The sequence below is a fragment of the Phoxinus phoxinus genome (assembly GCF_949152265.1).
Source record: "Phoxinus phoxinus genome assembly, chromosome: 15".
NCBI lineage: Eukaryota > Metazoa > Chordata > Actinopteri > Cypriniformes > Leuciscidae > Phoxinus > Phoxinus phoxinus.
Window position 1 is genome coordinate 465,522 of NC_136890.1, and position 24,479 is coordinate 490,000.

General features: G+C 46.6%; 1 protein-coding gene across 1 annotated transcript in view; it reads right to left on the reverse strand.

Moving 5' to 3' along the window:
• The window catches only part of plxnd1 (plexin D1), a 91,698-nt gene continuing 67,219 nt past the window's right edge, over positions 1-24,479 (reverse strand). The window contains exons 24-36 of the mRNA XM_079638832.1: positions 21,572-21,702; positions 17,244-17,442; positions 16,925-17,071; positions 16,561-16,717; positions 15,053-15,156; positions 12,403-12,466; positions 11,791-11,825; positions 8,345-8,449; positions 6,565-6,728; positions 5,088-5,235; positions 4,750-4,890; positions 2,772-2,846; positions 1-584 (exon numbers count right to left, since the gene is read on the reverse strand). Of these exons, the coding sequence (XP_079494958.1) occupies positions 468-584; positions 2,772-2,846; positions 4,750-4,890; positions 5,088-5,235; positions 6,565-6,728; positions 8,345-8,449; positions 11,791-11,825; positions 12,403-12,466; positions 15,053-15,156; positions 16,561-16,717; positions 16,925-17,071; positions 17,244-17,442; positions 21,572-21,702 (1,587 nt within the window). The 3' untranslated portion in view covers positions 1-467. The remainder of the gene's footprint in view (positions 585-2,771; positions 2,847-4,749; positions 4,891-5,087; positions 5,236-6,564; positions 6,729-8,344; positions 8,450-11,790; positions 11,826-12,402; positions 12,467-15,052; positions 15,157-16,560; positions 16,718-16,924; positions 17,072-17,243; positions 17,443-21,571; positions 21,703-24,479) is intronic.

Consider the following 24,479-nt stretch of genomic DNA (forward strand, 5'->3'; position numbering starts at 1 on the left):
TAGTAAAGTTTGTCTTTACTGATAAAATTTCCCTCTTTCTCCAAAAACATTTGAACATTTCCAGCAGAATATCTACAGAAGAATACACACATTTTGGTTTGGACTCTTCCAGGAATGATCCAAACCCTTCATAAAAAATAATAATACAAATGCAACAGTTTCATTCAAGCCTATTATATGTTAATCATATCATCACTCGTCGTCCAAGGCATCGTGGAATCAGAAAGAAACGCCATTGAACAGTGCAGTACAAACATCCCTTCAGAAACGTTATTCACATTGAATCGCATATAAACTCATCACACATGTATAAATATTGCTTTGGAGAAGGGTTGTGTAATCCAGTGCATAATTGGCTCTCCCCGAGTGTGGGGTCAGTGCGTCACAATTAAACCTCCTCGTCTGAAGACTATAGCATTAGAAGATGAAGAACCGAGTGTGTTTCTCTCCTGCTGACGACACACACATCAGGCTTCGCTGCTGCACTCGTAGATGTTGTCTTCCATCAGAGCCACGACCTGCTCGAACTTGTGCTGCAGCTGAGTGCGTCGCGCGGTGGGGTTCGAGTCCAGCGCGCTCGCCACCTGACACACACACAGAGACACACACACACACACGCACACACACAGAGACACACACACACACACAGAGACACACACACAGAGACACACACACACACACACACACACACACACACACACAGAGACACACACACACACACACACACACACACACACACACAGAGACACACACACACACACACAGAGACACACACACACAGAGACACACACACACACACACAGAGACACACACACAGAGACACACACACACACACACACACACAGAGACACACACACACACACACAGAGACACACACACAGAGACACACACACACACACACAGAGACACACACACACACACACGCACACACACACACGCACACACACACGCACACACACACACGAATATAGCTTTAATTCAGGCTTTCTGACAGTCTCTCGGAGTCGTTGTTCTCTCCTTCCATTAAATACATCAATACGACACATTGTGTAATATACGTAGCAATGAGTAACCGTGCTAACAGGAGTTTAGCTGACAAACCTTCTTCCAGGAACATTCATTCAAAGTTATCTGGGCTTTAATAATGATCTCAAAACATTAGCACAAAATTAAATGTATACATTAGGGGCGTAACGATACATCGCAATACAACAATGCCACAATATATATTTTGGATAGTTCAACCAAAATTGAAATTAAAATGTGAGAAAAGTTTTCAGAGTTTTAGTGTCAGAACTACAATAAACTATTATATATAATGTTGAATATAATGTATAATAATGCAATAGGGGAATATTTGTGTGTCCTGATAATGCCAGATGTTACCAGTAAAAAGTGTCCGGCATTATTTTAAATATACAGCGGGGAAATAAGCTTTTTTCCTTAGTAAATATATTTCCAAAGGTGATATTGTCATGACATTTTCACCAGATGTTGGTAACAACCCAAGCAATCCATACATACAAAGACACCAAAACAAATAAGTTCAGAAATTGAGTTATGTGTAATAATGTGAAATGACACAGGGGAAAAGTATTGAACACATGAAGAAAAGCACGGGAAGCCAAGACAACAGCGGAAAACTATCAGTAATTAAAAAGCATTGGAATGACGTATTGCGAGAGGAAAAAAATAAGTTTTAGTCGCATAACATCGGCTAATGGAAAAGCCATCATTTCGCAATTGTTTTTTTTCGACATTTAGAAAAAAAAATCGCAAAAGGTTTACGCACATCTGTAATGGAAACACGCCTAGAGACTCCCTCAAACACTCCTGAACCCTAGTCTGGAGAACTACAGCACTGCAGAAGTGTGTGTGTCGGCTTCACACACTCGGTGTTTCTCAAAACCAAGAATGCAAAGAACGGACTTGTGTTCTTGTGGAGAACGCTCTTGCTAGTTGTTCTTGGAAGAATGACCTCACAAGGTGACGAGCACACAGAACGCTGCTGACCGTCTGAGGCGATGTGTTCTCGCTGGTATTGCGCAATAATACCCCCCCCCCCACACACACACGCCGTCTGCAGTAACGTTACGCAAACATAACGAGAATTACTGACGATACCAGCCAGGCTTTATCGCCCAAGCCTGCCCTCAGCTCAAGGGATTACTCTACAACTGTACTCTACAATGTAATGTATATTCATAACAATAAAGCAACGCCTGTCTCCTTTCATTCTGCTTCTGTTGTTTGTTTGTGTGTACATCACTAGCCAACGGCGGGAAAAGCGCCGGTAAAGGCAATGGTGTCCTGACTGTGGGGTAAACGAGTCTGTGAGACTGGCCGGTTGGCTCGCTAGCTAACGTTAACTTAACACCCGCAGGCGCTTATGGAGATCCTCACTTCCGAAAACGTTTGAGCACATTTTCGATTCGGCATAAATTTTCATAAAAATGCCAATATTTGAAATATACACAGTTGATTTATCGCATCAAATGTTCTCAGAAGTAAATTTAGTGATGAAATAGCGTACGACATTGTAGAAAAACGCTTTTCTGTATTGACCTGCCTCTCCTTCCTCGAAATCCGAAATGAATGCTGGGATATTTCTGCCGTCAAGTTCACACAAGTTACCAGCCGATGCATCCTCGGGAAAATGGACGTGTCAAGAACACTTCCGGGATTTTTAACCGTTCTTGCCAAACTGCAAACTTGTGTGTTGGGACAGTACTTGGGCCACAAGAGACGACACACAGCGGGCCGTGACTCACCTGACTGCGATATTTCTTGGCGTACTTGTAGACTTCAGTTAAGGCCAGGTTGGTGTTGAACTCATTCCTGTATTTCTGCGGCAAAAATCATTCAGATATTCTTTGTCAGTAAACATACTTTGCACATATAACATTCATATGCACTTGATATTTCTGCATTCCGCAAGTGTGTAATCCAGATGACACGCATCTCTTCCAATTACTGCACTGTGTGCTTAAGACCACGATTCACTGCAAGCCGAAGAACGAACTAGTGTGACGTCATTCAGAACTAACTCAAGCCAAAATTAAGTTTGAAACAATTTGTCACCGATCTTTCTGGGAAAGTTGGCTCTGGCTGGTAAACGCCTTCAAACTCCCATTGGTTGATGTAACAGTGGGTGTGTCTCTGAGACTCCACCCCCTATGAGATGTTTCAGTGGGTGTGTCTCTGAGGTGCTGATGCAACAGTAGGTGTGTCTCTGAGACCCCACCCCCTAAGAGGTGTAACAATAGGTGTGTCTCTGTGGCTCCGCCTCCCTCTGGGGTGTAACAGTGGGTGTGTCTCTGAGGCTCCACCCCCTATGAGGTGTAACAGTGGGTGTGTCTCTGAGACTCCACCCCCTATGAGGTGTAACAGTGGGTGTGTCTCTGAGGCTCCGCCCCATCTGAGGTGTAACAGGGTGTGTGTCTCTGAGGTGCTGATGTAACAGGGGGTGTGTCTCTGAGGCTCCGCCCCATCTGAGGTGTAACAGTGGGTGTGTCTCTGAGGTGCTGATGTAACAGTGGGTGTGTCTCTGAGGTGCTGATGTAACAGTGGGTGTGTCTCTGAGGTGCTGATGTAACAGTGGGTGTGTCTCTGAGGTGCTGATGTAACAGGTGGGTGTGTCTCTGAGGTGCTGATGTAACAGGTGGGTGTGTCTCTGAGGTGCTGATGTAACAGGTGGGTGTGTCTCTGAGGTGCTGATGTAACAGGTGGGTGTGTCTCTGAGGTGCTGATGTAACAGGTGGGTGTGTCTCTGAGGTGCTGATGTAACGGGTGGGTGTGTCTCTGAGGTGCTGATGTAACAGTGGGTGTGTCTCTGAGGTGCTGATGTAACAGTGGGTGTGTCTCTGAGGTGCTGATGTAACAGGTGGGTGTGTCTCTGAGGTGCTGATGTAACAGTGGGTGTGTCTCTGAGGTGCTGATGTAACAGTGGGTGTGTCTCTGAGGTGCTGATGTAACAGGTGGGTGTGTCTCTGAGGTGCTGATGTAACAGTGGGTGTGTCTCTGAGGTGCTGAATTAACAGGGGTGTGTCTCTGAGGTGCTGATGTAACAGTGGGTGTGTCTCTGAGGTGCTGATGTAACAGTGGGTGTGTCTCTGAGGTTCTGAATTAACAGGGGTGTGTCTCTGAGGTGCTGATGTAACAGTGGGTGTGTCTCTGAGGTGCTGATGTAACAGTGGGTGTGTCTCTGAGGTGCTGATGTAACAGTGGGTGTGTCTCTGAGGTGCTGAATTAACAGGTGGGTGTGTCTCTGAGGTGCTGAATTAACAGGGGTGTGTCTCTGAGGTGCTGATGTAACAGGTGGGTGTGTCTCTGAGGTGCTGATGTAACAGTGGGTGTGTCTCTGAGGTGCTGATGTAACAGTGGGTGTGTCTCTGAGGTGCTGATGTAACAGTGGGTGTGTCTCTGAGGTGCTGATGTAACAGTGGGTGTGTCTCTGAGGTGCTGATGTAACAGTGGGTGTGTCTCTGAGGTGCTGAATTAACAGGTGGGTGTGTCTCTGAGGTGCTGATGTAACAGTGGGTGTGTCTCTGAGGTGCTGATGTAACAGGGGGTGTGTCTCTGAGGTGCTGAATTAACAGGTGGGTAAAGGCATATTCGACTTGAGCCGGTGCTGCACAGATCGATCGGTGAATGACATCAAAGTACCGCGAGAGCGATTCAAAAGGAACTGTCTGTTCTCTGTCTCTGAGGCCCTGCCCCCTCTGAGGTATAAGGGAACTGCTCACTCACCCGCGACTCCTCGGCCAGGTGCGCGTTCATCTCCTGCTCGCTCAGCGGCGCCATCTCCTGGATCTGCCGGTAGTAGTTCTGCACTCTCTTCTTGTACTCCGGGATCTCTTTGGCATACAGAAGCTTATTGGTGGGAGAATCCTGAAATACACACAGCAGCTGATCAGAGATCTGTTACACTGATTCCTGTGTGTGTGTGTGTGTGTGTGTGTGTGTGTGTGTGTGTGTGTGTGTGTGTGTGTGTGTGTGTGTGTGTGTGTGTGTGTGTGTGTGTGTGTGTGTGTGTGTGTGTGTGTATGTGTGTGTGTGTGTGTGTGTGTGTGTGTGTGTGATCTCACTTTGCCCAGCTGCAGGTCAGACAGTGAGCAGGCGTCGATGAAAGCCTGAGCGATGACAGACAGACACGCGTCCATGTGATCAGTCTTGTCGATGTCGAACACAAACTGAGGATTCTTCAGGATATTCACCCAGAAGCGCAGAGGCAAACTGAACACACACACACACACGCGCGCACGCACACACACACACAGAGAGAAAATATCAGATTAATCTGCTCATCTTCTCCAGTGTAATCAGGTATTATACAGGATTAATAACTGCTGCTTGTGCCAATGTTGTTTGTATTAACTTTAGATGAAACTCAGTATTTCCGTACATTATTTATTAATATGTATTACATTTATTTATTTTAGTTAAGACCTTTTTTAATGCCATGTGAGCAGGATAGATTGAAATCTACAGTCCAAACAATAAAATGACAATTTAAACAACTTTACACTTCAGATAATACAATAAAAAAATTTTTTTTAAAGGATGAATACAATTATTATTACTATTATTTGTATTCATTTAAAATATGATTATATTATATATTATTATGATATAAACAACATATGGTGTCATAATTCATCAACAGTAGATCTATAAGTAGTGGTTTGACATAAATATGCAGTATTCATTGATTGTGAACCAATGTGTATTGGCTTGTTTTAAGTTTCACTTAAAATAGATTGGCCTCTCTTGCGAGATTCCTATTTGTCGAGTTCGACGTGGCGTCTCCGTTCCCTCCCTCAGGGAACGAGGATTACCATGTGTAACCGAGACGTTATTCAACCCGAACCTCCACCGTAAGGACGCCTCGAGCAGGACTCAGTGTTTCTCAGTGATACGCTGCTCAGTTTGAGGAACATTATGAGATGTTGCAGCTGTAATTCCTCACCATCAGCGTTAACAAGAGTATGTTCATCACAAACCCATGTGTGTATATCTGATTTATTGCGGGGGTCATGTTGTTCGCTGACAGACAACGTACAACATAGGCATTATGCAAATGTATTCTAGTTACATAGAACCGTAACGCAGTGTGATTCGAATTACAGACGACTTGTTCTCAGTCGATTCTTTCTAACTTTATTTATTGTGCACTTTCGACTTTCCAACTTTCCAACTTTCTAGATCGCTTCCATTCACAAACAGCTTTATTACACAGTGCATGAAATGGAATATATTTGAAAAACCATAATAGGATCACCATAAATCATCGTTCTGAAGTTTAATATTCACATTAAGCCATATTTTTCTGTCCCCAAATTTAAGACCTCTTGAGGTGATAATTAGGAATTTTTCTTATACCATTTAAGACTTTTTAAGGACCCCGAATGAAAGAAGCACTGGCCTCAAATACCCGGATGAGCCTCATTATACAGTGCGACTATTGACGAATAACTGACCTCAGACCATCGTGATGGACCAATCAGAATCAACCACCTCTTGACCAATCGGAATCAACCATTTCAGAGAGAGTAATAACAATACCTGTTAGTCTTCCAGATGTGTAATGTGTCCGGATCGGTTATGCCGCGCTTGTCTGCCTGTTCCTCCAGAAAGTCAAAGAAGTATTTGATAGCAAACGGTGGATTCTCCAGAGGAATGCTGAGGATGGCTTGGAAGAGATCATCCAGGAACTTCTGCAGTGTTCCCTAACACACACACACATTCACACACTTATTAGTCTTCATATTTAGCACCCTCTGATGAGATTGAGTTTCACCTGAGGTCTACAGTCCACATCTCTCTGCTACTGTCCCTTTAAAACATACTGTATGTTAATGAGCTCATGGAGACATCATAAACATCGGTGGTCATCATGTGTTCCTGAAGGACACGACTGGACACGTTCATGTAGACTTTCAATACCCTCGCTTCAGTCTGTTTCTTATGGAATATTGCAGTGTCTATTCTAAATGATTATCATTGTTGTTTTAATAATCTTGAATCAGAATAAGTTCCTCTTGCAGCATCTCTTCTCTGATGACGAGGGCGGAGCAACCTGTCACTCACATGAGATCCACCAATAGCAAACCACAATCATCCAATCAATTCCCTACAGACACAATCAATCCCCGCCCACATTTGTTATCGTTCCAGAAGCGATTCACTCGATATACGACACAATAGAGGAGAAAAGACCAGGAGGTAATCCATCCGCCGGAAACTGAAGCTTCCCCGCCGCCGCCATTGTAGCAGAGCATCCCCTCCTGTTAGCACTCCCATTCATTTTGGCGTCACTTTGACAGCGAATAACTTTAAATCTGAGGCGTTTAAAGACTCCATTTGTCCATTATTTATTTCTAAAGAAACACGACAATGTATAAAAGGCTCCATTACCTTGTATCTTAAGTTATGGCCCCGTAGCAGCAGTTTTTGTAAAAATAGGCTAACGATTGCATCATAACCACGCGACTCTCTGTCGCACAGTCGAGAAATTACCGTATAGACCGGCGGAGAAGCGCGCGGGCAATCGGGGGGACGTGGAGACATACAGTCTGATAAAGTCAAGGGAGAAGCCCATAGAGAGTGATAAAGTTGCTCCCGCTGCTAGCTCATGGACAGCTAATGCTCACGCTCTCCGTCTCTGAGAGATTTGGAATTGGAAGGGAATGATTCAGATTTCTCTCGGCACAGCTACTAGAAGACTGACAGCTGTCAGACAGGCTCACGTCACATCTGGTCATCAAGCTCAGTTTGAGCCTGCACAGTACGCCCAGTTCGCCCAGTTTCCTCTTCATGGTTCAACATTTCATTCAGTAACATTAGGCAATTTAGATTTATATGCTGTTTAATGTTGATGATTGCGTTAATTTTACAATAGCATATGATTACATATGATATCGCTTGTTTCTCCTTCTTTTTCTCCTGTGTTCTGATCTGGAGATTCAGGACTCGTTCAGTAGATGTGTAATAGCGCCCCCTACTGTATAAAAGTGAAAACACAGAAAGCCGGAAATGTCCATCAATGGAGGGAAGAGTTACGGGGAGCTCGACTGAATTACCCTGAACTATTATTTTCATTTACCTTTATTATCAGTGTCTTGTTATATTCTAAAGCATCTGAAGCTTGTTTATGTCAGCACACTTTGCAATAAAGAGTGTATTTACAGTCCTTGGAATGGTCCGTGTGGACAGCTCTCAAACCTTTTCTGATTTCAAAATCCTTTGTTCCCATGATATGAGCCTTTAAGAGGTCAGTCGTGTATTTTGAGTGTCACGTCTCATCATTGGCTGCTGTGGTTGTGTGTGTGAGTTTATCCACTACCTTAGTGGAGAGCAGGCGTGTGAGGTAGATCTCCGGCAACACTTTCTTCCTCTGACTGTGTCTGTGAGTCTTTCTGTTCTCGCCCAGATCATCATGTGGAAGAACCTGCCGTCAAACACACACAGCAGAGTTAAACTATCCGTCAAACACACACACAGCAGAGTTAAACCTGCCATCAAACACACACAGCAGAGTTAAACCTGCCATCAAACACACACAGCAGAGTTAAACCTGCCATCAAACACACACAGCAGAGTTAAACCTGCCGTCAAACACACACAGCAGAGTTAAACCTGCCGTCAAACACACACAGCAGAGTTAAACCTGCCATCAAACACACACAGCAGAGTTAAACCTGCCGTCAAACACACACAGCAGAGTTAAACCTGCCGTCAAACACACACAGCAGAGTTAAACCTGCCGTCAAACACACACAGCAGAGTTAAACCTGCCGTCAAACACACACAAACAGCAGAGTTAAACCTGCCGTCAAACACACACAGCAGAGTTAAACCTGCCTTCAAACACACACAGCAGAGTTAAACCCATCCGTCAAACACACACAGCAGAGTTAAACTATCCGTCAAACACACACACAGCAGAGTTAAACCCATCCGTCAAACACACACAGCAGAGTTAAACCTGCCATCAAACACACACAGCAGAGTTATACCTGCCGTCAAACACACACAGCAGAGTTAAACCTGCCGTCAAACACACACAGCAGAGTTAAACCTGCCATCAAACACAAACAGCAGAGTTAAACCTGCCGTCAAACACACACAAACAGCAGAGTTAAACCTGCCGTCAAAGACACACAAACAGCAGAGTTAAACATGCCGTCAAACACACACAGCAGAGTTAAACCTGCCGTCAAACACACACAGCACAGTTAAACCTGCCGTCAAACACACACAGCAGAGTTAAACCTGCCGTCAAACACACACAGCACAGTTAAACCTGCCTTCAAACACACACAGCAGAGTTAAACCTGCCTTCAAACACACACAGCAGAGTTAAACCTGCCGTCAAACACACACAGCAGAGTTAAACATGCCGTCAAACACACACAGCAGAGTTAAACCTGCCGTCAAACACACACAGCACAGTTAAACCTGCCTTCAAACACACACAGCAGAGTTAAACCTGCCTTCAAACACACACAGCAGAGTTAAACCTGCCGTCAAACACAAACAGCAGAGTTAAACCTGCCGTCAAACACACACAGCAGAGTTAAACCTGCCGTCAAACACACACAGCACAGTTAAACCTGCCTTCAAACACACACAGCAGAGTTAAACCTGCCTTCAAACACACACAGCAGAGTTAAACCTGCCGTCAAACACAAACAGCAGAGTTAAACCTGCCTTCAAACACACACAGCAGAGTTAAACCTGCCTTCAAACACACACAGCAGAGTTAAACCTGCCGTCAAACACAAACAGCAGAGTTAAACATGCCGTCAAACACACACAGCAGAGTTAAACCTGCCGTCAAACACACACAGCAGAGTTAAACCTGCCGTCAAACACACACAGCACAGTTAAACCTGCCTTCAAACACACACAGCAGAGTTAAACCTGCCTTCAAACACACACAGCAGAGTTAAACCTGCCGTCAAACACACACAGCAGAGTTAAACCTGCCATCAAACACACACAGCAGAGTTAAACCTGCCGTCAAACACACAGCAGAGTTAAACCTGCCATCAAACACACAGCAGAGTTAAACCTGCCTTCAAACACACACAGCACAGTTAAACCTGCCTTCAAAAACACACACAGCAGAGTTAAACCATCCGTCAAACACACACACACAGCACAGTTAAACCTGCCGTCAAACACACACAGCAGAGTTAAACCTGCCGTCAAACACACACAGTAGAGTTAAACCTGCCGTCAAACACACACAGCAGAGTTAAACCATCCGTCAAACACACACAGCAGAGTTAAACCATCCGTCAAACACACACACACACAGCACAGTTAAACCTGCCGTCAAACACACACAGCAGAGTTAAACCTGCCGTCAAACACACACACACAGCACAGTTAAACCTGCCGTCAAACACACACAGTAGAGTTAAACCTGCCGTCAAACACACACAGCAGAGTTAAACCTGCCGTCAAACACACACAGCAGAGTTAAACCATCCGTCAAACACACACACACAGCACAGTTAAACCTGCCGTCAAACACACACAGCACAGTTAAACCTGCCGTCAAACACACACACACAGCACAGTTAAACCGGCCGTCAAACACACACAGTAGAGTTAAACCTGCCGTCAAACACACACAGCACAGTTAAACCTGCCGTCAAACACACACACACAGCACAGTTAAACCTGCCGTCAAACACACACAGCAGAGTTAAACCATCCGTCAAACACACACAGCAGAGTTAAACCATCCGTCAAACACACACACACACAGCACAGTTAAACCTGCCGTCAAACACACACAGTAGAGTTAAACCTGCCGTCAAACACACACACACAGCACAGTTAAACCTGCCGTCAAACACACACAGTAGAGTTAAACCTGGCGTCAAACACACACACACAGCACAGTTAAACCTGCCGTCAAACACACACAGCAGAGTTAAACCTGCCGTCAAACACACACAGCAGAGTTAAACCTGCCGTCAAACACACACACACAGCACAGTTAAACCTGCCGTCAAACACACACACACACACAGCTTTAACCTTGCGCACGAGCAGATCACTTTACTTGCTAGAGAAGCGTTCAGTTTTTCCGCTTGCATATTCCTCCATGTGAATAGTGATTTCGCGATGTCATTACTGTGCAGCAGATATTCTTCGCTCGGCGGTGAAAGAGTGAAACGCTGAAGGCCGAATCTCACAGTGGAAATACGAGATGTGATTGGTCGGATTTTGATGTAATGAAAGAGTTACTCAAGCCTTTACCGTAAAACTACAGCATTCACACACGGGGTCAGATCACACACTCTCTGTCACACAGGGAATCAGGAAGAAATGTAAGTTTCTCAAGGGTGAATTCAGTTTCATAACTTTAAAATCTTTGATCTGGCTGCTTTTGGTTTAAAGGATCTGTCCACACGCCACTGATCACAGAACTCACGTCTCTTCCTGTGACAGAAACTGTGTAAATACATCAGTCAGCAGCTCTTTTACATCCGATGGGCAAATATACAGCTAATGTGATGCTGACCGTCTAAACTGTGGCATGAGGAACGAACAGTCTTAGTCTACTGAGAGTTGACTGTGTTGTTGAGTTTATGAGAGCTTATACGTTATTGCTGATTCTCATTACTGTGAAAAGTTCTGACCCCGTCCCAGAACTGCATTTCTGAACATGATATTATCTGTCACACAACAGTTTAAGCAATCGAGACGACGGATGAAGTATAACACTTCTTGAATATTAGTATGAGCAGAAGAGATAGAGAGCTAACTCACCAGATGAACGTACTTCTCTGTGTCCAGATCTTTAACTGTGAATCAACAGAAACACGTGAGTTCATATCTGAGTTGTGTGTGTGTGAGTATTGTGCACATGTAAAGGCCCCGATATACTGCTGCGATGTCATATCGAATAAAACCAGGACAGAACGAAGTTCGTTTGGTGTTCATTTCTAAAGTTTGCAACAGCTTGCCAAAGAGAACTTTCTGGAAAAGATCCATCTCTTTTACTCCCATTGGTCGGTGTGGTGATGATGTAATAGGTGTGGCTCTGAGGCTCCGCCTTCTTTGAGGTGTGAATCTTCTCCAGTTCATTTCTTCTGTTCAGATCAGACGCGAGTGAAAACACGAACACACTGAGAGAGATGCTTTATAGCAGAAACTGAAGCTGTTTTAAAGCAATCTATTGTATAAAGTGCTGTATAAACAAACGTGACGTGACACTCATTTCTGTAGTGTGTTTATTCTGTCACTGAGAGGAAAGCGCAGCACATATTAGCATATTCATCTAAAGTGGGCGGAGTCATGATGTTCACTAACAGTATATCACTGCGAACGTGTTTTGCGAGTGTATCGGGGCCTTCAGGTGTGTGTGGTGTGTTGCTGTACCTCTCCCCAGTGTGTTCCCTCTCGTGTCTTTCATGCTCATGGCCAGTGACGCCCCATCTGGGATCTGCAACACACAGGTCAGAGGTCAGAGGTCATTATAGTGATGCGTACAGTTACTCAAGCCAGCACTTCATGGAGGAGCTGATGTCACAGTATGGGTTTCTGCACACGGGTTCCATGTCGGCAGTGTCGTCACATTTACTGCACTAACTTGGGGAAACTGCTGAATGGATTAAAACATTGTACAAATGGTTAAACTGACTCAAAAGGACTACACTCCTAATGAAAACATGATCAGATTAGACCAAACATGTAATAAACAAACAGAGAAGGGGAGGGGAACCTGTAGAAATTTGTGATTTTCAAATCCTGTGGAAATCCAGTTCCCTTTCGAGGGAACTCGCGATGCGTCGAGAATCGACACATTGGGGAACGCCTTCAGCGCGACGCGTTTGAAGCCTGTATGGAACTAGTCTAATCTCGATTGGTGTTGCGTTATTACGCCACTAGTGACGTCGCATGTGATCACAACAGCGTCAGCTTTCTGGTCTTCAGCAAGCGTTCTGTGGGACTGTATTGTCTTATTTGGTGTTGTCTGTCTAAGGACTCACTCTTATATTATTATGGTGAATACAGAGAAACAATTCAGACAGTGTGTGTCCCCTAGCCCGCGCTATTTGAGCGAGGGTGACACGCACTCGCTCTGTGTTGTTTGTCTGGGAGTGGAGCATGCCCGGGCAGCACTCGAGGGCACTGTCTGTGCAAACTATGATCTGTTGCCACTGAGAACGCTCCGCTCCCGTCTGAGCCTGTTCGATGACTCAGGCCAGGCTCACGCTCCCCGTGGGTCAGGTCCCGCGTCTGTCGAGGCAGCACGGTGCCTGCACACATGGAGATCGCAAATGGAGCTGGCGGATGATGTTGAGACGGCGTCGGCCTATTCTCAGCATTCAGCAGCCGGCTCCATTGAGCAACGAGGCAGGAGAATGTGAGGATTCTCCACCCCATTCCCCTGCCTTCGAGGAGCTGCTGGAGGTTGTGACCAGGGCAGTGGCCCAATTAAATATCGAATGGCCATCAGAAAAGCAGGAAGCAGCCAGAAAAAGTTAACTCGATGTACGCTTCCTGCAAACCCGGTCACAGCCTTCGCGCCGGAGCCTTCCTTTCTTCACTGATCTCCACACAGAAACTCTTGCTTTATATCTTTCACCCGACACTGCATCATCCCTGAGAACTCTGGCTCCCCTCCAAACCCTTCCGTACTACATCGGCCTTGGTGGGGACGTCATATATGGCGGCGGGTCGGGCTGGTGCATGCCTGCATACAATGGGGTTATTGCAGGCATACCAGGCTGACCTCCTCAAAGAGGTGGACGACAGCCATCGGCCGCTCTATGGCAGCATTAGTAGCTACGGAGAGGCACCTGTGGCTGAACCTGGTGGATGCTGCACATTGGTGGTGGTTGAGGAGATTCCCCCTTCTATGTGTACGCATTTCCCCCGATCTCTCTGCTCCCAGGGGTTCTAGAGAGGGTCCGACTGCACGGGATCTGCACAGGATCATCCGTGGCAAATCCCCATCAGGAGGGACCTTCTGTCTCAGGCCTGTGCACAATATATCAGCCCAGTGGCTTCAGTGCTGAAGTTCCTCCAGAGTCGTTTCTCTGACGGGCTCTCCCCGTTCACACTTAAGGTCTATGTGGCGGCCATAGCTGCCTTCCACACGCCTCTAGGGGTGGGCACTTTGGGGAGACACCCACTTATAGTACGTTTCCTTCGTGGAGCTACGAGGATGAGGCCTTTCGTCCAGACCAGGGTCCCCACGTGGGACCTGGCAGTGGTTCTTGAAGGGTTATCCCTGGCACCTTTCGAACCTTTGGACGAGGTGTTCGAGAAATATGTAACCCTGAAGGTAGCCTTCCTGCTAGCTATCACATCCCTAAAAAGAGTCGGGGACCTGCAGGTGCTATCTGTTGCTCCCTCTTGCCTAGAGTTCGCCTCGAGTTCCTGGTAGAGTGAGAGGCTTTCTCCACCCTAGACCCGGCTATGTGCCTAAGGTGCCTGCAAATGTGTCTGCTAGCAAGGGTCTCCCTTCAAGAGGTCTGTGATGCCGCCGGCTGGGCCTCCCCACACACCTTCATAAAACATTATAGTACACCGGGTTCACAAGTTCTCTCGTCTTGAGTGTGCCAGATTGCTTCACACCAAGGCGGGTACTAGTCAGTGAGGCTCATTGGGCATTTCGTTCCCCAAGATGTCGATTTCCTAGAAAGGGAACGTCTCGGATTACGACTGTAACCCTCGTTCGCTGAGAAGGGAATGAGACGCTGCGTCCCTCTGCCACACTTCCTGTGCTCCTGAGAACAACTTGCTTCGACCTATCAGAAGGTGACGCTGTTGTGATCCGGCGTCGTTTTATAGCTTCCACATCGCCGTCACATGTGACGTCACGAGTGTCGTAATTACGCAACACCAATCGAGGTTGGACTAGTTCCATACAGGCTTCAGACGCGTCATGTTGAAGGTGTTCCCCAATGTGTCCTTCTCAGGGAACGAGGGTTACAGTCGTAACCCGCAACGTTTTTATATGTTTGCATATACACTCTCAGATCTCTCTCTCTCTCACACACACACACACACACACACACACCTGATAGTGGGAAACGGTATTGAGTTTTTTTCTGCCGTCCTCCATGACAGACGTGTCGTCCAGATCCTGCAGGATTCTGGTTCTGGATCCCTCTGGAAACCACTCTGACCCAGCAGACCAACACAACACAGAGAGAGAGAGAGAGAGAGAGAGAGAGAAAGAGAAAGAGAGAGAGACAGAGAGAGAGAGGAGAGATGATTACTGGATGATGACTGGATGATGACTGGATGATGACTGGATGATTACAGATAACGAGCGGGTGATCAGAGATAACGAGTGGATGATCAGAGATAACGAGTGGATGATCAGAGATAACGAGTGGATGATTAGAGATAACGAGTGATCAGAGATAACGAGCGGGTGATCAGAGATAACGAGCGGGTGATCAGAGATAACGAGCGGGTGATCAGAGATAATGAGCGGGTGATCAGAGATAACGAGCGGGTGATCAGAGATAACGAGAGGGTGATCAGAGATAATGAGCGGGTGATCAGAGATAACGAGGGGATGATCAGAGATAACGAGTTGGTGATCAGAGATAACGAGGGGATGATCAGAGATAACGAGCGGGTGATCAGAGATAACGAGCGGGTGATAACGAGCGGGTGATCAGAGCGGGTGATCAGAGATAACGAGCGGGTGATCAGAGATAACGAGCGGGTGATCAGAGATAACGAGCGGGTGATTAGAGATAACGAGCGGGTGATTAGAGATAAAGAGCGGGTGATCAGAGATAACGAGCGGGTGATCAGAGATAACGAGCGGGTGATCAGAGATAACGAGCGGGTGATCAGAGATAACGAGCGGGTGATCAGAGATAACGAGGGGATGATCAGAGATAACGAGCGGGTGATCAGAGATAACGAGCGGGTGATCAGAGATAACGAGAGGGTGATCAGAGATAACGAGCGGGTGATCAGAGATAACGAGAGGGTGGTCAGAGATAACGAGGGGGTGATCAGAGATAACGAGCGGGTGATCAGAGATAACGAGCGGGTGATCAGAGATAACGAGTGGGTGATCAGAGATAACGAGCGGGTGATCAGAGATAACGAGCGGGTGATCAGAGATAACGAGCGGGTGATCAGAGATAATGAGCGGGTGATCAGAGATAACGAGCGGGTGGTCAGAGATAACGAGGGGATGATCAGAGATAACGAGCGGGTGATCAGAGATAACGAGTGGATGATCAGAGATAACGAGTGGGTGATCAGAGATAACGAGTGGATGATCAGAGATAACGAGCGGGTGATTAGAGATAATGAGCGGGTGATCAGAGATAACGAGCGGGTGATCAGAGATAACGAGTGGATGATCAGAGATAACGAGTGGATGATCAGAGATAACGAGTGGGTGATCAGAGATAACGAGCGGGTGATCAGAGATAACGAGTGGGTGATCAGAGATAACGAGCGGGTGATCAGAGATAACGAGCGGGTGATCAGAGATAACGAGCGGGTGATCAGAGATAACGAGCGGGTGATCAGAGATAACGAGCCGTTATTCACCCAGCTCCACGTCCTCCTCGCGGGGCCACTGGGAGAACGGCAGGTTCTTGTAGAAGGCCTCCAGGATCTTGTCCTTCAGCTGGCCCATGGTGTCCGTGTTCATCACGCGCACGCTCACCGAGTCCATGCCGAAGCCCTGGAACGACACGCTCATGTTCTGCAACAGAGACGAGGAGGTCAGAGGTCACAACCTTCTCAGGACTTCAGCTAACGTCACGAACACACACTCCGTGATGCTAACAGAAGGTCATCTGCACTTAACCCTTGTGCATCCGTTACACAGTCACACAGGTCCATGGAGGACAGATATGTCCGTGTTATAAAAATGTCAGAAAAATGTGAAGCTTGGGAACATGCGGCTGACCTGCGGCTGGGCTTCGATGTTCTCCCGCAGAAGCCACTCCTCGTTGAGTGTGTAGCGAGCCTTGCCTGTGATGGCGTCGATCGAGCCCTTGTTGATCTGCTGTCTGATGGCACACAACAGGAGGAAGAACGGCTCGCCAACCGTCTCCTGAGGAGAGACACCCAACACACCCCTGCAGTCAGCGGGAACCGGCGAAACTCACTCACACACATGCACACACACACACACACACACACACACACACACACACACACACACACACACACACACACACACACACACACACACACACACACACACACACACACACACACACACACTTGAGGTAGCTGTACATGCAGATGGACATCCAGTTGGTGAGCATCTTCTCCACCACGGACTCAGTTCTCCTCAGCATGAGTTTGGGGTTTTTCGAGGCGGAGGCGTCGATCAGGTCCACGAGCAGATCCTTCATGATGCTGGTGTAGTACTCCAGCTTACCATGGAGGGCGATGGTGAGCAGAGACGCCAGATTGCACCTAAACACCAATGACAAAATGCGTTCACATCATGACACCAGTGCTGTTGCCCTTTTCTTAAAATTTTTTAAAATGTTCCCCATATATATATATTTGTACTACATATCCCACAATTCCAGGCAAACTACACTACTAAATCCAGTGCACTACATTACCCATAAACCCCCTGGTCAAGGTTGTAAGAAAAAATGATGTGGACGTCGAAGATCTCAAAAATGAAGTTTATTACAGCATAGCAGTGGCAAGGTACACGAAACACCTTGGGTTCACCGGCGTCAGAATGAACCCAGAACATCCAAATCTCAAATGCTTTATCCGGTTACAGTCCACCACTCTGTGTAAATGAAGTTGCTCTTATTGTAACAGCTGCGGTCTGTATGTTAAGGTGCGTGCACACTACAAGTGACTTTGTCGCTGCAGGTCGCCAGTGGCTGGCGGTGCGGTCGCTTGTGGGCGTTCCCGCTACTGGTTGCCTAGTAATGTTTGTGAGTGACATTCACAGATGTTTCTCCATGTTGTAGACAACAAATACGTTTTCTTGCCACTACAAACAAACATTTTGGAAGGAAAATTTGAAATATAAATGGAATCAGTGTAACATGCATAATATTAAAGATGAACGAGAAACTTTGAGTGCTTTTTGCCATCGCGGCCATTTAACTGCAGCAAACGGGCAGATACCGGTCTATATGTGTTCAGGAACCCAGTCCGGCTCTGAGTAAGTGCTGTGAACACACTGTATGCACACGGAGATACATCACAGCTCATAGCACAGTTTCTGACGGCTAATATTAGCTTCTCATTCAGCTGGCCTCTGTCAGAGAATGACGGATGATCACGCGCTCCACTGACTTCACTCCTATTGGTTGTCGCTCCCTAAAGTCGCTCCTCATTTGCATAAAGTTAAACAGATCTCAACTTTGTCGCGTCGCCAGACACGCCCCATCAGGTCGCCAACGGCCACGATCGCGCGTGTCGCCGGAAAACGCCCGCTCCCCATTGAAATGAATGGTAACGTGTCGCTTTGTCGCTTGTAGTGTGCACGCACCTTTAATGAAGCCGAGACACCCAATCCCATTCCACAATCGACTACCATTTGTTCAGGAAGTGATCAACCCAAATGGTCAACTCTTAATGCAAAAGAAACCAGAACAGCAGAATGTTTAGGTGATAAGTACTGGTGACCAGGTGACCAGCTATTTGAAGTCCCTGTAATCAAGATGGTGGTTGGTTGCCCTCTGTGACACTATTTACATATTACTGAGATTGAATGTAATTGTCTCTATATGATAATTAAACTCTTTTAAGTGAAGGAACATTTTGATATATATATATATTGGAGTGGAAGTTGTTGGGAACAGACCATAATTTATTATAAGGTCTATAAGTAGACCTCACTTCCTTCCTTTGTTTCTTTTGCATAGGGGTGGGCAGATCGAGGCTTCGAAACAATCTGGTACCCTTCTCTACGGTGACCCCTAGTGGCCAGAACAGTGTAAATGCAACAAAAACCCGGGCCAAACATGCACACTTTTTTTTTTTTTACAAATCTATTGCATAAAAAATGATTGAAAGTAAAATCTTTCAAATTGGAATCTAGTCTCTTATAAGATTATCAAGTGTATATGTTATCTTATCAATTGTCAGGGTTTGTTTTGTTTGTTCTATGAATGGCTCAGCTAAACAGGCCAATAAGACTCTAACTACCATTATTCATTTTATTCATTGCCTACTAATAATTAAAACGTCTACAAATGTATAACTGATCAGAGATCAGGTAAAACCCACAGACACTTGTTCACTGGTTCTCAGTGACTCCTCATTCTTCATCGCCTCCAGCGGTGAACCATTGACATTTCAAAGTCTGTTTTGAAACAGTTATGACGTAATGAAGCCTCGTTTGTTGAAGTCACGTGACTCTGGCTGTTTGATACACGCTCCGAACCACTGATTCGGAACAAAAGATTCGTAAAGGCTTCGAAGGTTCATGAAGCAGTGTTTTGAAATTCCCATCACTACTTTTGCATTAGTGAGGTGTGTGAATGGACACCCAACCATGTCCTTTCCCTAGGATACATTAAGTAAGTTTGTTTTGCCAATTGTATTGTTTGAAATTGTTTATTTGAATGGTTTGGATTGAGTATATATGTCGTTGATATGTTTAGTGATGAATTGTATGAGTTTGATTTCCTTTATTGTATCGTTTGTAGTGACTTAAGACCATCCTGTCCATCGGTTAACACCTGTCCATTTACATCGTGTAGATCTGCTACATGTGAATCCATGAACTTCATGCGAATTACCCAAGACTTAATCATCCTGAACTTAAAATAAAAGAGAGCAGGACTGGCATTTGTGCCGTGTTTTAATCAGACACGCCATCAAGTTTCTGCAACTCGGAGTAATCGAGGACGTTCCCGTCGGTGTGGAAGGAGTTGGGAAAGGCCTTGCTCTGATGAATACTCCACACGTCAGCTACACAACCACACAACAGCTAATCGCACACAGATGAGGATCTCAGACAATGAAAGCACTGATGCACCACTGGGTGTGTGTGACGCTCTCCTCAAACCGAGACCGAGAGAAGCCGAGATCTCCACTTGAACTCGCTGGATTCTCCCGGGATCAAATCATCCGCCGCGTTTCCCGACAGCGCTTGATCCTGTTCAGAGCATTTTCCATCAGCCATTTTATGAACGTTTGTTATTTTGTTATGTGCGTTTCACATGAATGTGCTTAAAGTGTCACTCGTTACTGTAAGCACTTCTTATATCTCTGATGAGATTCTTAAATTCTGAACCTAATGAGCCACATCTTAACCACAGAACATGATCGTTTACAGTCTCGCTTTCTTCGGTGTGCTGCTAGAGTCAGTGAAGACACCAGTGTTACTGTACATGATCCTGCAGGGCTTTAAAGCAATATTTAAGGCTTTTAAAGACCTTTTTAAGACCCGCACAAATAAAATGAATAGCATATGAGCGGGGTAGAGCTTACATTATATATGTACGCCATAAACATATCAGCAGCCACATTATTTATTCACTAAGTGCAAACAGCACATCTTGTTGGCAAAGGCTATTTACAGTATATTATATAGATATAGATATACACAATATATTACAATTATCAGTATCATTGACGATCAAATGAGCCCCGCCTCCACTCACTCACTCACTCACTCACTCACTCACTCAGAGATCCACTGGTTGACGATCACACGTTGATCTGATTGGTCAAGGTAGTGTGTGACGTCAGAAACACCAGTGATTTCAAACCGTGTGTTTGAGACTGTCTTTGGTTCACTGCAGTTTTAAGCAGAAAATACTCAGCAATGCTGTCCACTTATGAACTTACACATGTGTGTGTTAAAGCAGATTAATAACACCACTTTAAACAAATGTATTTAGTATAATATGTGACTGCATATGTGCCATTCCTCCAGAGCGCTCGTAAATCTGTGTCCAGGTTAAAGTGATACTTGCGCTACGATGGCTTTAGGAAACGGACGCCGAACTGTGAAGAATTACGATCCACGGGCTTTTGCACTGCAAAAAATGCTTTTCTTGCTCAGTATTTTTGTCTTGTTTCCAGTCCAAATAATCCTTAAATCAGGATGGATTTACTTACAGAGTGAAATGCCACAATATATTATGTCTTGTTTTCTGGGGGAAAAATCAAAATGAAGTGAGTTTTTGCTTAAAACAAGCTACATTTTCTGCCAATGGGGTCAGAAAAATAATGTTAATTCAAATGGGATTTTTTTTTTTTTTTTTTACCCCATTGGCAGATAATTTTGATTGTTTTAAGCAAAAACTCACTTAATTTTGATTTCCCCCCCAGAAAACAAGACATAATATTGTACGGCATTTTACTCATCTAGTAAATGCATCTTGATTTAAGAATTTTTAGATATTTGGACTGGAAACAAGACAAAAATACTAAGTAAGAAAATATTTTGCAGTGTGTGAAGCGGTGTGTGTTCATCTCTCCGTATGTTTGACTGTACTGGGCTTGAGCTGGTGATACAGAGGAATGTTCTCGATGTTGTATTATAGGCTATTCTGATCTGTGTATTAGTTTCTGGGTTGTGTAAATCACTGTCTGTAGAGCGGCCATCTTTACTCACCGATCTCTCACGGCGAAGTCTTTCTGCTGCTCGAGCGCATGAACGAAGGACACCAGGAAGTGCTTGTTGTTGAGAAGAGTGGAAAACAGAGTGATTCCCTCCTCCAGGTTGGGCCGCATGCTGTTACACGGCTGACAAGAGGAACACACACACACACACACACACACACACACACACACATCAGCACACGCTATAAATCAGTCACTGTAAGACGCCTCGGTTACGACTGTAAGGTTCCCTGAAGAGGGAACGAGACGCTGCGTCGATTGACACTAAGGGAACGCTTTGCGTGATGATGTCTTGAAGCACATGTGAAATCTGTCCAATGGTGTGGCGGAACGTCAGGTGACGTCATGAACCAGGAAACTATAAAGCCTGTCCAAACAAAGCAGCGCTAGCTTCTTAAGGTCTGAGCAAGTCGCTTCCAGGCACGCAGGAGATATGGAAAGGCGACGCAGCGTCTCGTTCCCTCTTCAGGTTACAGTCGTCACTGAGGCGTTCCCTTTCAAGGGAACATCTATACCAACGCCAGCAGAGCGAGAAGTGTCTGTCCTGTGTGAAATCATAAGAGCGGCACTAGGACGAGAGCACCCGAGACCCTGGTGTGGAGTGGAGAAGGCACACTCTTCTTGGTGTTCAGCCGTAACCACAACTCTTTCATGAGGGCGAGGACGACATCTCGATGCCGAAACGCAACTGATGTGATTGAGCTAGAATCACCCAATCGTCGGTGTAGTTAATGATGCGAATACCCTGAAGACGCAGTGGCGTCAGAGCTGTGCGGGGTCGTGCTAGGCCGAACGGAAGAACCCAATATTGGTACGCTTCGCCCCCGAAACCAAACCTCAGGAACTTCCTGTGACATGGAAGGATGGAAATGTGGAAGTATGCGTCCTTGAGATATATCCTGACAAACCAGTCCTCGGATCTGATCTGTGGCACGGTTTGTCTCAGTGTTGAAGGAACACTCCAGTTTTTGGGGAAATAGGCTCATGTCCCAGCTCCCCTAGAGTTAAACAGTTTTACCGTTTTCGAATCCGTTCAGCCGATCTCCGGGTCTGGCGGTAGCACTTTTAGCATACCTTAGCGTAGATCATTAAATCTGATTAGGCCGTTATCATCTCTCTCAAAAAAATGACCTAAGAGTTTAGATATTTTTCCTTGTTAACTACTAGCCTGGCTCCGCCCTCCTACGTACTTCCGCTCAATTTTAATTTTCCTTCAGTACTAGGTCTGGGATTGTGGTGTATTCTTGGGTTTTCTCCGATAAATTTTTTGCAGGTCCAATCAGGAGTGGCTGAGAACGATGACGTTGAGGTTTTGTGCTAGTTTGCGTCGTCATACGTCACGACCAAACATTAGCGTTTGGTTATGGCAGATCCAGGGTGACTCTGGATCAAATAGTTTTAAACATCAACAGAGTACCCGTCTACAAGGAAGTTAACGCTTGTCAATGGAGAGAGGCCAGACTCTCTGTACACATGAAATGTACGAGAGTCTGGTAGAACCAGGCTAGTTTACTACTACTCTTCTGTAGTTACATCGCGTACTAAGCCCGACAGAAAATGAAAAGTTGCGTTTTTCTAGGCCAATATGACTAGGAACTTTACTCTCATTCCTGTGTAATAATCGAGGAACTGTGCTGGGACCCAATAAACCTGGCGGGCGAGACCCGGACTGTATTTGATAACCCTTTTCTATGGTCGGCAGGACCCAGTAGCTTCCATTCTGTCAAACATTCCACTAGCGGTTCCAGCCTCTCGAGACGGGCTTCTGGATGTAGTTGTTGTTGAGCAGTCAGTCTGTCGCCCTGTACCGGCGAACCAGCAGGGAACGGCTGAACCGGCAGGGAACGGCTGAACCGGCAGGGAACGACTGAACCGGCAGGGAACGACTGAACCGGCAGGGAACAACCAGCAGGGAACGGCTGAACCGGCAGGGAACGACTGAACCGGCAGGGAACGGCTGAACCGGCAGGGAACGACTGAACCGGCAGGGAACAACCAGCAGGGAACGGCTGAACCGGCAGGGAACGACTGAACCGGCAGGGAACGCCTGAACCGGCAGGGAACGCCTGAACCGGCAGGGAACGGCTGAACCGGCAGGGAACGGCTGAACCGGCAGGGAACGGCTGAACCGGCAGGGAACGGCTGAACCGGCAGGGAACGACTGAACCGGCAGGGAACGGCTGAACCGGCAGGGAACGACTGAACCGGCAGGGAACGGCTGAACCGGCAGGGAACGACTGAACCGGCAGGGAACAACCAGCAGGGAACGGCTGAACCGGCAGGGAACGACTGAACCGGCAGGGAACGACTGAACCGGCAGGGAACGACTGAACCGGCAGGGAACGCCTGAACCGGCAGGGAACGACTGAACCGGCAGGGAACGCCTGAACCGGCAGGGAACGCCTGAACCGGCAGGGAACGGCTGAACCGGCAGGGAACGGCTGAACCGGCAGGGAACGGCTGAACCGGCAGGGAATGACTGAACCGGCAGGGACCGCCTGAACCGGCAGGGAACGGCTGAACCGGCAGGGAACGGCTGAACCGGCAGGGAACGGCTGAACCGGCAGGGAACGACTGAACCGGCAGGGAACGCCTGAACCGGCAGGGAACGACTGAACCGGCAGGGAACGGCTGAACCGGCAGGGAACGACTGAACCGGCAGGGAACAACCAGCAGGGAACGGCTGAACCGGCAGGGAACGACTGAACCGGCAGGGAACGACTGAACCGGCAGGGAACGACTGAACCGGCAGGGAACGCCTGAACCGGCAGGGAACGACTGAACCGGCAGGGAACGGCTGAACCGGCAGGGAACAACCAGCAGGGAACGGCTGAACCGGCAGGGAACGACTGAACCGGCAGGGAACGACTGAACCGGCAGGGAACGCCTGAACCGGCAGG